This window comes from Nyctereutes procyonoides, unplaced genomic scaffold (genome assembly GCF_905146905.1).
Source record: "Nyctereutes procyonoides isolate TBG_1078 unplaced genomic scaffold, NYPRO_anot_genome, whole genome shotgun sequence".
Taxonomy (NCBI): domain Eukaryota; kingdom Metazoa; phylum Chordata; class Mammalia; order Carnivora; family Canidae; genus Nyctereutes; species Nyctereutes procyonoides.
Window position 1 is genome coordinate 13148179 of NW_026575135.1, and position 15482 is coordinate 13163660.

The following is a 15482-nucleotide window of genomic DNA, read 5'->3' on the forward strand; positions in this document are numbered from 1 at the left end:
TGGCTGGCACACAGTAGATGATTTATAAATGTTAATTTACATTGAATCCTTCATTTAAAAATATGAATATATAACACTTTTTTTCCTTGGCTATTAGTTTCTCATTTCCATATCATACTATTAATTTCCCAACACCTAATATCCTTTCTGGCATCCAGAAGTATCAAAATAAACATCTGGTGAACAAACTGAATTTATGTAATCTGTTTCTACTACTGCAGTTTTCTTTAGCTATACCTAAACCTTTTAAGTGTATTAAGTGTAAGGGCTAGTCTCCTTATCACTACCACACTCAGCACACCACCAACAGTTAGAAATTTGGATAAAACATTGCCCTTTCCAGGCATTTGCTTTTAAAATTCAAAAGCTCTTAGAAATAGTAATCATTTGGCAATTGTGTAGTGTTAGTGTTTTATTGTAAATTAGTTTACAATTGCTTTTCTCTAAGACAAGGCATTGCTTTCAATAGCAGAAGGTGCCCACGTACCCAGGAAGGTGAGGGGCAAAAGGGGAGGCTCTAGAGGTTGAGAGAAATACTTTTCCCTATGCCGGATGCCAAGCACAATAATGGATGCTTAAAACATATTACTTTATTTAATTCTTACAACAATTCCATGAGAGAGGTATTAATATTCTCATTTGACATGTGAGGATGCTTGGTTCAGAGAGGTGAAGAGACTTGCCCAAGGTGACAAAGAACAAGTGGTGACACAGAATTCACCCCCAGGCCTATCTGGACTCAAAGTTCAGCTCTTTCTGTCCCGCTAGAGTGCTCCTAGAAGGAGAGCAACAGAGATATGAACAATGCTCAGGGCCATTTGCCTGCATCATAGGTTTGCCTGGTGCCAGTCTTCTAGTGTATATTAAAAAAGTCACCAAAACCAGTTCCTTTTTTTTTTTTTTAATTGACAGAGTTTCTTAAGGACAGAAACTAGATCTTACTCATCTTTGAAGATCTGATATCTAATATGGGTGTAGAATGTGGGATTGCCCCAAGTTTTTTATTAAAACACATTCACTGTTTTCTGATCTTTGCTCTTTGCTTGCCAAATGCTAAATGGTATTTATAAGGTCCGAACTTGATTTTTCTTGTATCAACTATCACTTCTTTTTTACTTTGCAACAGGTTGAATTCAGATAAAAGTGCTAAGATACTTAGACTATGAGGTATGCTAAAATAAGTTAAGCATGAGGATCTTTAAATACAGCATAAACATTGGGTATAGTCAATTTTCAGATGGCATAGAGTCATCACTGCTTCTTAGATTACTGAGACATTAGTGGATGATCTTGCTAGAAGCCAAATCCGTCCATGTTTGGTTGTTTTTTTTTTTTTTTTGTCCATGTTTAAAACTCAAGCCCTAATACTATGTTTCATCTTTCAGTGAATGCCCCTTAGGACACTGTATTTGAGATGTGTGAGTTCTGTACACCCAAGAATGGAACACCTAAGATAGATAATCAGGAACAGGCAGTTTTCAACATGGTAGAGCCAGAGGTCAGAGGTAAATGAGGATTTACCTGACCCCCTGTCCCACCCATATTACACAGGAGCAGAGCAACCTCATCCTCACATCTAGGCTTTTGGTTATCCTTTTATAATATGCTTATGCCTTAAAATATGACTCTATACTCATAGTATGCATTTAAAACAGACTTTTTAGCAGTTGAGTTGATAAGAGGACAGAGCCTTTCCTGTTTTTACATTGATAAATTTTCTCCAATGACTCTATTCTATTCTCAGTGGTCATGAATGGAGTCTCTTTACCTATTGGTCTAAGCCCATAATTTATAGGTCCTACTTAGTATCTTTTAAAACAGTCCCTTAATTTTCATTTTCATAGGCTTTACATTTTAATTTCAATGGTGACTTGACAAGACTAAAAGAGCTGGACATTAAATGGATATAGCCTTTGTCTACTTTCCAACAGAAAATTTCATTCAAGTTAATAAAGCAGCACAAGTTACAGCCATAAGCAAGCCAAAGGAATGCACACATAAAATCAGTCTCAAAATTTTAATCAGTAGCTTGCTGTAATATACCAAGATATAATAAAAGTGGTTTCAACTTGCATTCCTGGCGAAGTTGACTGGTGTCATACATGCTTAGTGATACACACTTAAGGTTCTCAAGATCAGACATGCTCCAAATCCTATGCATCTAATTCTGAGGATATATTCTGTAATACCTGCAAATTTATTTCCTTGTCAAAAAACCTATTTATAATTTTAAAGTTGGCTTTACTCATAACTACTCTGAGATCCTTCAATACAAAGAATATTTCTTGTCTCTTTTTTGTATCCATTTCATGCAGTAAGTACTGAAATAATAAATGTTTGTTGAGTAAGACCCTGGATAAGATATGGCAAACAGTGTATTATTATAGAGAATGTACCTTAAGATACAGCCTGAAATAAGGTATAGAGAACAGTCACTGGCATATTTTCTAAATTTACAAAGTAAATTAAAAATAATCCTAGGAAGTATTATAAGGATCAACTTCAAGGCATCTTTGGAGACTGTGAGACTTGGCTTCTAATTTTGCTGTAGATTTTGCAATGACTCAGTAGTTCTACATACTTAAAAATTATGGCATTAAAAAAAAAGTAAGCCCCCAAAAGCAATTTAAAATCTGAGAATGAGAAAAGGTTGTTTCCTCTGTGTGTGTGTATTTTAAGATGAAATACATGTTGTCATTTCTAGTACTACTTTTTAAATTTTGTTGTAAAAGTATCGGTCCTGAGCAACAGGTATCAGGTTACTCTTTCCCCGGTTTAAAATCTACCTACAAAAACAAAAGTCACAAGTGAACAAAATACAATAAAATTTACCTCGCTGGAACTGGTAGTTTGGGGCACAGAACAGAAGCTTTTGAAGATGTAGTATATTCTGAAGGCTTTAGGTTGTAGCTACATAGTGCTGAGCCTGTTGAAAGAAAAGCTGTATGTTAGCTAGGAGAACAGAGCCTAAATAAATTCTCTCATTGATCCACTGTATTTATTTTATATGTTAATATTAATTCAACATATCGAACTTTCAAATACTATAGAATTAATAAGAATTTGATTTGGTCTTTAATATCAATCCTCAATCATTTAAAATGGATTCCTCTCAGGTAATTAACACGCAAATTTTAATTAATAAATTAAGGTAAAAACAACAAGAACTAACTTTATTGAGTGTCTGCCACATATCAGGTGCTATACATATATATATATATATATATATTTTTTTTTTTTTTAGAGTCAACTTTTAATTATAACTGACCAAACTGTCCAAGAATGTCTCCAAACAACACAACAATAGAAACATGACAAAATCCTCCTACTGAAGAAGCCAATCATCTTGGCCAGCCTCAGCACTTCTGAGGATCAGGCCAAGAACAGCCCATTCCCAAGGCTGATTCTATTCCCCATGCAAGTTTCTCATCCCAGCAGGAAGGTTGGGGAAGGACAAGGGGCCTGCCCTCTCCTTTCATCATACTGGTAACTCTTAGAAAGTCACTGGTGGAGTGGTTGGGGGGAGGGCCCTCTTCTCACCTCATACATATTATTAACTATGTATTGACTATAACTCTATCATGCAAGTGTTATTAAGCCTATTTTAGAGAGGACAAAATAGAGGCTAGGAGATAAGGTACATAACTTGCCCAACATGACACAGCTGCTATGCAGCAGAGCTGGGTTGAACCCCTAGATCTCTTTGACTACAAATCTACCCTCAACTATATTTGCTGTCCCTCTTCCCTATGCTTTCCACTAAACATTTTAAGTGACTGCACATAGCATATATCCTTTCAGACAATATATCACTTTTTCCTTATCTAAAAGGCAAGAAATACTAGCTGCAAATAAACTTAACAGGTTGATTAAAGGACTCTCAGTTTTCAGATAGTTTAAGATAGCTCATATTCCATCATAAACTGGGTGATGCAAACACCCATCTATTTCTTGGTCTCTGTGGCTAATAGGTGTCGCAATAATATATAAAATTCAGATGGATGCAGTCCACCAAATCCTTGATAAGTCTTATTTTATTGACCTGCTAATTCTGTCATATGGCAACTAGAATGTTGTCAGGTTTGTCATACAATAGATATCGCTAACTGAAAGACCCAGGTTCTAGTTCTAATTTTGCTGAGGACCTACTGTACTCTATCAGGTAACCTGTTTATATTTTATTAATTATAGTTCCTACCAGATTACAAATTTGGTCAAATACTTATTATTAAATATAAATGGAATAGCTTTGTGTTTATATTACAGTAACAATGGACTTGCACACTGTATGACCACGGAAAAAGTTGAAGAAAAAAGGTGAAGTGAAAACAGCAGGTTTTAACATTGAGCTAATTATAGAAATGTCACGTGAAGATGTAAGAAAGAACTAGAAGGGAATACAGAAAAAAGATTTGCTAGGATAACAAACAACCTTGAGAGTGGTTTTATTTCATTTATATCTTGTCCTACCAACCAAAGAATTTTTAAAAAGCCACAAACCTGCATTTTATTCAGTAATGCTGCTCCAAAACCAGCAACCAACTTGCTAGGTATTTAAGTACGTGGGCTATAAATATCATTACAAAAATACATACAGCATCTATTTTATATAAAGATATTTCACGTAATTTGACAACGTAAGATACTTTTTTAAAAAAGATTAATTAATTTATTTATTTGAGAGATAGAGAACAAGAAGGGCAAAGAGAGAGGGAGACAAGCAGGCTCTCTGCAGAGCAGAGAAACCCAATGTGGGGCTCTATCCCAGGACTCTGAGATCATGACCCAAGTGGAAATCAAGAGTCAGATGCTTAGCCGACTGAGGCATCCAGGTGTCCCTTGACAACATAAAATATTTTAAGAGAGATACTTGAAAGTTACATGGCACTGTTCAAGTTTCTTCAGCTTCTTAAGATAGATTCTGTAGGAAACTAAGTTTCTGAAATTGTTTTTGAACATTCTTTTCCATTTTAATGACTTATTATTTTAAGTTAAGCATGAATATTAAATAGCTAACTTCTAAAATTAGCCTTTCACATTTGAAGATAATGCCACTAGATTCTATTTACAGCAATTTTAGAGAAAACATGACAGCAGTGGCAAGCAAACATTTTAGATTAATCCTGAAATATCTGGGAGTCTTACTACAGAATTGCTCATGAAAAAAACAGCAACTGTGCCAATAACTGCAGAGCACCCAACGTGCTCATCAACTTCCTGATCTGAATTGTCAACTTATTTCTTTCAGAGTCCAAGATGGAATCGATTTGCACAATATGAAAGGGCCGAACCAAAGCACTCTGTGTCAGGGCTGTCAAACACGCTGCTCCGTCTGAATTCAGTGAACATAATCTCCATCCCCACCCTTTCTTCATTTAAAAAAGGAGGTCAGCAGGTGCAACAGAGTTCAATTTTATAAATACTTTCCCAGGATAATGCTCAATGAAAGGATAATAGCCTTATCTCTGATGGTATTCTGGGACATAGGCCAGTACTAAATAGATCCTGTACTAAATAGATTAAAGGAAAAAGATCTTTACAATGTGTGAGTAGTAACAATCAGAAGAAACCTTATAATGCTTCCTGTTCAAAGGGCTGATGGACACAGAAGTCTCAATGCAAAACATTAAAACAACCCAGTAATGGCAAACATTTTACAATTGTTTTTCTTTTCATGTTTATTAGCTAATGCATTTTCAACAAACACTTTTAAGGTGGTATCCATCTTATTTTTTTTTATAGTGATAGTATAAACAATACTTAGCACAAGAGGTTTGGTCATAAAGAGTAAGACAAAGTTTTTCTTCTAATGTAAAAGGCAGGGAAAACCGTACTTGAATAATGGAGTCTAAAACCAAAAACAAAAGCTTATCTAAACCACACCAGAGGCAATTCATGCATCTCAGCCAATGTTACTCAAAATGAGTGATCTTAGGAAGCCAACTTGGGTATATAAACATTTATCTTGGTAAACAGTTGCTATAGTCCCCAGAATGTTTAACTACTATAATTTTTCAAATGCCTTATAATATTCAATTATTTATTCTTTAGCTCAATATCACTTATAAGAATTCCTCTAAGAGGTATGTTTCCATCACCATGCTCCAAACACTACAGATGAAAAAAAATAAGTAATATTTCTAAGGCTTTATAAGCAATCACTGACAAATTTAGAAATAAAATTCTTTCATCCTAGGCCACAATGCTTCTTCTGTGCCATTCTTAATAATCATAATCAGACAAATATTCAATAAGCTTCTGGGCACAAAACATCCATTCCACAGATACCTCAAAAACAACGTTTGAAAAAAAAGACATTTCCGTCACCTACTCTTCAAATCTGCTCTGCCTCTCTCATACATCATCTATGGTTGGTAATGGCTCCACCATCCACAAAATCCCCAAGATGAAATGGGAGGTCATCTTCTATTGTCTTCTTTAGCCACCGTCTCCATATAGTATTCAAGACTTCAAATTACCAAGTTCTGACAATCAGATCTTTCTATGTTATATCAGACCTTCAAGATCTCCTATTGGTACAAACTATTCTCCCAAAGGGTTTCTTCTCTGCATGCTGCACACAGCCTTGAGAATGGTCTTTGTAAAATGGTCCTTACTTGTATTATACTCTGGCCCTCAGAATAATTTCCAAACTCCTTGGCTTCAAAGCTCTCCTAAGGTAGGCCTCCACCAAAAACTCCAGCCTCATTTTAACATAATATACTACTTACAATTCCTGCTGTTTGACAAACTTCCGTGCTTTTCACATGCTGTTCCCTCAGCTTGGATTATCCATTCCTAACTACCATTTGAGTGAGTATTCAAGTTTGAGCAGAATTTCTACAAACTACCAAGCCTCACCATCTTCATCAAGCTTTCTCTGATGCACCCAAAGCTCTTTACTGTTTAATTCTATTATACAACTTAGTCTATTATTTTGTGGGTTTTTTTTTTTTTAAGCTTACATATCATCACTATTTGTAGAAAGCAAGCTCTTTGAGAACTGGGATCTTATGCCTTCAAAATATGTGGGACTCCTCTCTTCTGGCACATAGACAGTAGTCAAAAGCCATCTGTTGAATACAACAGACATCTTGATTGAAAAAAATGAAATAACCTATTTTTAATCTCTTATTTGGGTGTTACATGTTATATAAAATGTTTATATGCTTTTCACTATTCACTACAAATTATACTATGTAAAACAAAATCTCTCAACCTTGGTATTATGACAATTTGAGCTGGGCAATTCTTGCTTGCAGGGAGCTGTCCCGTGCATTGCAGGATGTTTACCAGTCTCCTTGGTTTCTATCCACTAGATTACAGTGCCCTCTCCTTAACCCTTCACTCAGTTTTGACAACCAAAAATGTCTCCTAACACTGCTATGTATGTGTATGGAGTGAGGGGTGTAGGGGGGAGGCATACAGTGGCAAAATTACCCTTAGTTGAGAACTACTGGTCTAAAACACCAAATTATTTGAAACAAAAATACAAAATGGGGTTGGTAAGTTGGAGGCTAATTCTTCTTGCTTTAAAATTTTGCTTGATTTGCTATTCATGATATTAGTAGGACACACTAAATTAAGAGCAAAGATTCCTTTAAAAACATACTTTAGAACATTGTAGTTAATAAAAAAAGAAAATCTCCCAATGCAGAACAGTGTTCATTATGAAAAACAAATTACATTGCTCTGTGAGATCCAATGAATTTAACCCCTTTCTCTCTAATTAGGAAAGCTAACAACCAGGATACCAGTAACCAGCAAAAAAAGCATGCATTTCCCAAGAAGCACCCATTAACTAGCTGGTGGTATGACATTATCTGTCAACCAGTATTAGCACATACTATGTACCTAATAAATATTTGCTGAGTGAATTAATTTTGGGCATCTATGTGTAAGACTCCTAGGTATTATGGAGGACGATGAAAAGTTTGTCTTCTATCGTGCAAGTCTCTTAAAGGGAGCTGTACTTTTTCTTTGTTTCTCTGGCACGCACTTAATGGGTGCTAATTAATTGCTGAATGAAGGAATTACTTAAAATTGCATTATGAAATGTAAAGTTTTTTTTTTCCCTTAACAATCAAGCTTCCCTTGGTGGCTTCTGAGTTGGAGGCAATTAAAGCAGTTGCTAGGGTTGATCACCTCATTCCTTTATAAATGATATCAAGTCCAATCTTTTGATTCACTGTGCCAAAAAAAATCCATACTAACTCTCTGGTTTAAGTTATATAGTTACTGACTGGCAAGAAAGAGGGTAATACTGGTCATCTATTGATACTAACTTTAATTTTTTTATTTTATTTTATTTAAGATAGTCATACAGAGAGAGAGAGAGGCAGAGACACAGGCAGAGGGAGAAGCAGGCTCCATGCACCGGGAGCCTGACGTGGGATTCAATCCCAGGTCTCCAGGATCGCGCCCTGGGCCAAAGGCAGGCGCCAAACCGCTGCGCCACCCAGGGATCCCTGATACTAACTTTAAACATAACACCTAGATAATGATAATCAAAGGCTTATTTCTATTCACAAATTTTATCTGATGTACCATATCATCTTTCGAGGTTTTCAAAGACAGAACAACGATTGCTGAGAAAGCACCACGCTGGATGGCCCTACTCAAAGTATGAACACAGTCTAAATGGTAGTTCATAAAGCTCTCAGACTTTTCACAAAATACAGTGCACCAAAGAAGCACTCTCAGATGGGAATCATTTCTCACATACTGGAAATGGGACATGAACAAGAAAAATAAGATTTCTTCCATTTTACTACTGTTAGGAAAAATAAAAATCAGGTATCATAAAAAGTTTGGCAAGAGTAATGCAAAAGGTGTAAAATATTAGCAACGACTGAGAATATGCAGTGGGCTCCCAGCTTTTAGGTTGTTCTTATTTTTAAACTGCTGTTTAGAATTTACATTGCAAGTGGAAAGAATAAAATGACATGCAAAAGCCATCTGGCACTGTGCTTGGCACAAAGTAGGTACCGATAATGGCACAGTAAAACAATGCAGGGCTTAAGTCTGATTTATATAGACCCAGGCACCCATCCTGACTAACGAGGATAGCGGAGTAAAGCAAAAGATGAACTAAGGGCCAGACTCAGAGCAGGGAGAGAAGAAGGGAAGGGACTGTTCCAGCAGGCATTATGACCTGGCATGGCCAGGCTGGGTTGAGGTAAAATTCTCATATCAGGCTGACAAGAGCTTCAGAGGGACGGGCATTCTCTTTCCCCCTACAATGGACACATTAGTTGATTTTTCAAAAATAACAATAATAAAGTACGAAGGAAACTTGTTCACCAGAAACTAGAGGGAAGTAAAATTAGAGTAAGATGGAATTCATGCTCTGCTGAAAATAACTCATGTGAGGGCTCTCACCAGATGGTTGCAGTTTTCTCTATAGGGCACAAGGTTAGGAAAGACAAAAAACAAGAGGGCTTAGGAAAAAAGAAAAGGTTATGAATAATCACGTGGATAGCTGGATAGAGAGAAATGAATGAATAAGATGAACTTTTGAAAGACGAAGAAGAAGATGACCAAAGATTCACATCAATTCTGGTTAGAATTAAGCTAAACATTTTACCCTGGTGGCAACTGATGCAGATTCAGAATTGAGCGAAGGATAAAGTGTGTTGAGAGAATGAGAAATTCTGAAGTGCTGAGAGAGATGAAGAGGGAAGTCCAGGGGCACCTGGGTGGCTCAGGTCATGATCGCAGGGTCCTGGGATAGGAGCCCAGCCTCCAGCTCCCTGCTCAGAGGGGAGTCTGCTTTTCCCTCTTCCCCTCCCCCTGCTCTCTCTCTCTCTCTCTCTCTCTCTCTCTCCCCCTAGTAAATAAATAAAATCTGTGTTTTTTAAAAAAGGAGGGAAGTCCAATCCATTATTCTTTCAAAAAACATAAATAGCTACTATGTGGGGTCCTGTAGTGGGCTTGCATATACAGAAGTGAAGAGCGCAATCCTGCCACACAGGAAACTCATGCACTACTGCAGGAAGATAATAAACAAAGAACCAAAAAAGTTTAGTACTGAGTCATAGTACTTGACAACTTTAATCTTTAAAAGACAATTTTTAACTTACTCTCTAGCATACTTACATTGGTATCATATAAAAATGACAAATCATTAATAATAAAGTATATGCTTATACAGCTACCACTCAACTCATGTGTCAGAATTTAGACTTTTACATTTGTCTAAATTCTTCTGCTTGCCTTTTAAAGCTCTTTGTAATATGGCATCTCCACATGACCATCTCATGTCCAGCAATTTCTTCTAAATTTTCTATTTTAGCCGGACATATTTGACGGAGGCGTTTTACAAACTGCAGTGTCCAAGAAAGCAACTCCTCTTTCTTATCTAAAAGAAAGAGTTGAGGAAATATTTTTTGCCTCATAAATGCATTTCTTACAAACGTTATTACAGGAGCCTAACAGTTAGCTTTCCCTTATAAAGATTTTAAGTAATTTGTGAAGGTAATAAAAGGTCACACAAATGGATAGTTGTAAATGCTAAAAAGCCCTTTCAAATGTTGTCATGGAAACTTAAAACTCTTTGAAATGATTTATATTGTCGTTTTCAGTCTGGTAAGAAAAATGTTTTACCTTATATTTTAAATTAAGGTTTAAAATTATCATTTAAAAAGTTACTACTCTAAACAGGATCTTTCTCTTTCATGATCTTTTCTTTTCTTTCATGATCTTTTTAATTGTAGTAAAATACACATAATAAAACATTTACCATTTTACCACCATTTAAGTGCACATTTCAGTAGCTTTAAATACATTCACACTGTTGCTCAACCATCAACCACCCTCTACCTCCAGAACTTCCCATCTTGCAAAATTCAACCTCTTTACTTATAAAGCAGTAACTCCCCATTCTTCTCGCCCTGCAGCCCCTGGCAACTACCATTCTATTCTGTCTCCATGAATCTGACTACCCTAAGTACTTCATATAAGTAGAATCATACTGTATGTGTCCTTATGTGACTGGCTTATTTCATATAACAATGTCTTCAAGATTCATCCATATTGTAGCATGTATCAGAATTTCCTTCCTTTTTTTAAAAAAAATTTTGTGGTAAAACATGTAATACGACAATGACCATCCTAACCAGTTTTTCAGTGTATATAGTGTTAACTATATGCACATTGTTGTCCAACAGATCTCTAGAATTTCTTTTCATCTTGAAAAACTGAAATTCTATAGTCAGTGAAAACCATTGCCCTATCTTCCTATTACTGGCTTATTTCACCTAAAATAATTACTTCAATGTTCATCTATGTTGTAGTGCGTATGACAGGACTTCCTTGTTTTTTTAAGGCGAATATTCCATTGAAGGTTAATACCATGTTTTCTTTATCCATTCATCCATCAGTAGACAATTAGGTTGCTCCCATCTTTTGGCTATTATGAATCATGCTACAGTGAACATCAGTATGCAAATACCTCTCTGAAATCCTGTCATCACTTCTTTTGGATATATACCTGAAAGTGAGATTGCTAGGTCATATGGTAATTTACTTTCTTTTTCTTTTTTTTTTTTTAAGATTTTATTCATTTATTCATGAGAGACACAGAGAGAGAGGCAGAGACAAAGGCAGAGGGAGAAGCAGGCTCCCCACAGGGAGCCCAATATGGGACTTGATCCCAGAAGCCCGGGATCACAACCTGAGCCGGAAGCAGATGCTCAACCACTGAATCACCCACGTGCTGCAGTAATCTACTTTCTAAAAGACTATTTTTTAGAGTAGTTTTAGGTTCACAACAAAATTTAAAGGAAGGTACAGAGGTTTCCTACATACCTCCTGCCTCCACACATGCGTAGCCTCCTCTATTATAACTTCCCCACCAGAGTGGTACATTTGATACAACTGATGAGCCTCCCTTGACACATCGTAATCACCCAAAGTCCACAGTCCTATGGGCATGGACAAATGTATAATGATGTGAATCCATCATTAAAGTATCATACGAAATATTTTCACTGCCCTAAAATCCTCTGTGGTAATTCTATTTTTAATTTTTTAAGGAAACTCCAAACTCTTTTCCATAACAGACACACAATTCCATATTTCTACCAATGATGCACAAAGATTTCAATTTACCAATTTACCCATAACTTCACCAACATTTGTTGTTTTCTGTCTTGTGGTGTTTTGGGTTTTTCTCTATGAAGCTATCCTAATGTGTGTAAGGTGGTATCTCACTGTGGTTTTTATTTGCATTTCTCATATGATGAGTAGATTGAACATTTTTTCATGTCCTTATTATTGGCCCATCATGTATCTTCTTTGAAGAAATGTCTATTCAAGCCCTTTGCCATTTTTGGCCACTTTGGGTACTTTTTTTTTTCCTGTTGTGTTCTAAAAATTCTTTATATATTCTGGATATTAATCCTTTAACAGGATTAATATATGATTTGCAAATCTTTTCTCCTATTTACCTTTTCACTCTGCTGTGTCCTTGGATGAAGAGAAGTTTTAAATTTTGATGTAGTCCAATTTATCTATTTTTTTCTTTTGTTGACTGTGCTTTTGGTTCCAAGCCAAGAAATTATTGCCAATATAATGTCATTAAGTTTCCCCTTATGTTTTCTTCTAAGAGTTTTATAGTTTGCTCTCACATTCTGACTCTGTTGTGGATTTTGGACAATTCTTTCTTATAGGTTTGGAAATTCCCCCACTTAAAACTAAAATCATCTGTTCCTTCCAAATCAATATCCACCTCAAGTGATAGACAAAAGAGGGAAAAAGAATAATGCACAAAATAGACACAGAATTCTCTCCATGACAAGAACAATGTTGGAATTAAATCTTACAGGTCCAGCATTATTAAGTCACCAATCCAAAGAACAACACAGATTTCTTTTTGAGAAATTCAGAATTTTCAACTTAGGGTTGCTACTAAAATAAAAGTATTTAGGTCCCTCCACCAAAGGCTCCCTTCTTTATTACAATTTCATAGTTTTTCTATTGCCTTTTAAAATATTTATCTTCTTTATCCTCCACTGTGGTGTTTCTTGATGTTGCCATTATTAATACTTTTTTTTATGCCTAACACGTTAACTTGTTTTGCAAACAGCTGCCTCAAAAGCCTAAGGGTGCCTGTATAGTTAGGCACCAATTTAAGAAGTCTGCTTTCTGGAATAATATTTATTCATTAATATTCTTGAACACCTGCTTTGTGTAAGACACTGTGAAAAAAAAAAGCTGCAAAACTCACCAGAAAGGTCTTATACACTGGCCTTAATAGGCCATACTCAGTATCATAATCACTTAAAAGGATAATGGCCTGGAAATAAACATACCAGCAGGGCAGCATGGGCATTTCTTCCCAGATCATCACAGCAGGAAATACAGTTGACAATGAACTAACTCTCTTCTGGCCCTCCAGATGACATGTCAAGTTCAAGGGACCAAGACTCATACCCAGTGGGTTCAAGAAAACGTGTTAGAAGATAGTTTGACAATAGGTCATAGCTTTGAATGCCAAGGTAAGACATATAGTGCTTTCTTTCTTTCTTTTTTTCTTTCTTTCTTGTTTTTTTTTTTTTCCTCTGATGACTTCTAAGTAAGGGATTAATAGGATTGAAACTCTGGCAACATTAATATGGCAGCAATATGTAAGGGGCTAGAAGTAGAGAAAGACTACAGGCAGGAAAATATTACATTCCATTGAAGGAATAAGAACATTAACAGTAGTAATGTAACAGGAGTAACCAACACTTTTTTTTTTTTTTTTACCAATTTGCTATTTGCCACTCTACTAAGCATTTTTCATTTATGAGGCCCTTATAACGACCTATGAAATTGTTTTTTGTACAAATATTATCTCCTTCATAAATGAAGAAATTGAGGCATCTATAGATCAAGTAACTTGTCCAGGGTCTCATGGCTAGTAAGTGGTAGGACCAACATTTGAACCCAGATAATCTGGTTCTAGAGCCAATAATCTTAATGACTCAATACCACCACCTCACAGAGTGAACTGTGCATACTCACGCTGCCTAAGATTTTAGAAAAGCCTGTAAGGGATAACACATTCCTCCCTAAGAAACTTGATAATGATAGGGCCAACTGTTGCACTATTAGACTCAGCAAATCAATACATGTAAGGATATCCTGTGAGAATAAAAAATGAGATCTTGAAGGACAGTTGGTACCTCTTTATTCAGTGCCCACCAAGTGCCAAAGATTCATGCATCATCTCATTTATTCCTCACAACTACCTATGAAGGAGGTATTGCTTTTAATCCATTTTTCCCCCCAGATGAAACAATCTAGTTCAGAGGCTATACCTTCTGTCCCTCATTACAGAGCCAGTTAGTGACAGCAGTAGAATCAGAATCCAGAGTCACATTAATCTCACGCTCTTCCCACCACCTCATGCTGAGGGCATGGAGTGTTAGGATAAGAATACTGCCAGTCTGGAAGGACGTGTGGTCCTTCTACAGAGACCAACATCTTGGGAAGACCTGGAGCCACATAGAGGTGTGTGTGCAGCTACGTTCCTAAGCTGTCTCTTCACCCAGCTAGAAGTTGTACCAGATGCATGCCTGAGTTAGCCCTTGTTCCTTGGAACCAAAATGAGCTTGTCAATTCAGGTAGGGTGAAGGTAGCTCCAGGGATCCCAGCACACAAAATGCAAACATGAAACCTCATGGAAGTTCAAAACTATAGGCTAACAGTTTGTGGCCCTTCATGAAGAGAGGTTAAAAATAAAATTCTCTGAAGAGAACTGAGGTAAGTCAGAGGGAAGTGAGGACAGCTCCTGGAAATTGGAAACCCAAGGGAATGGAGTCAGAGATCTGGAAATGGACTATGTTTTCTCAGCTAATTCGTATATGTTTAACCTCAAAGTTTCGCAAAACTTTACTCTTAGAAAATGCTTATGTGGGCAGCCCAGGTAGCTCAGCGGTTTAGCGCCACTTTCAGCCCAGGGTATGATCCTGGAGACCTGGGATCAAGTCCCATGTCGGGCTCCCTTCACGGAGCCTGTTTCTCCCTCTGCCTGTGCCTCTCTCTCTGTGTGTCTCTCATGAATAAATAAAATCTTTAAAAAAATAAAAGAAAAATGCTTATGAGACAGTGTTAAATTTAAAAAAGCAAAATGCACCAACATAATTCGGAGATGGTAGAATTTTGGTTTTTACTTCATTTTCCTTTTCCTGAATTTTTCAAATTTCTTATAATAGACATATATGATTATCCAGGGATAAAAACAAAATATACTAATTGAAATACTTTTAATCAATACTTAGGAAGATAAAAAGAAAAAAAAAACATTTCACAAAGAATAGTCTCTAGTAATTCCCAAATGCTCAAAGGGGCTACATCAAAATCACCTGAGACATTTATAAAAAAGAAAAAAAAAAACAACAACAACAAATTTCCAGAACCCAAAGACCTACTCAGTCAGAATTTCCCTGGGGGGAGCCTAGGAATCTGGAGTTTTAACAAGCTCCCCAGGTGACTAT

The 15482-nt window shown here is 36.4% G+C and overlaps 1 protein-coding gene across 3 annotated transcripts in view; it reads right to left on the minus strand.

Moving 5' to 3' along the window:
* Window positions 1-15482, minus strand: part of SLC44A1 (solute carrier family 44 member 1) — a 190180-nt gene that overhangs the window by 85957 nt on the left and 88741 nt on the right. For all 3 annotated transcript variants that reach the window (XM_055301865.1, XM_055301864.1, XM_055301863.1), the window contains exon 5: window positions 2833-2926. In XM_055301865.1, the coding sequence (XP_055157840.1) occupies window positions 2833-2926 (94 nt within the window). The remainder of the gene's footprint in view (window positions 1-2832; window positions 2927-15482) is intronic.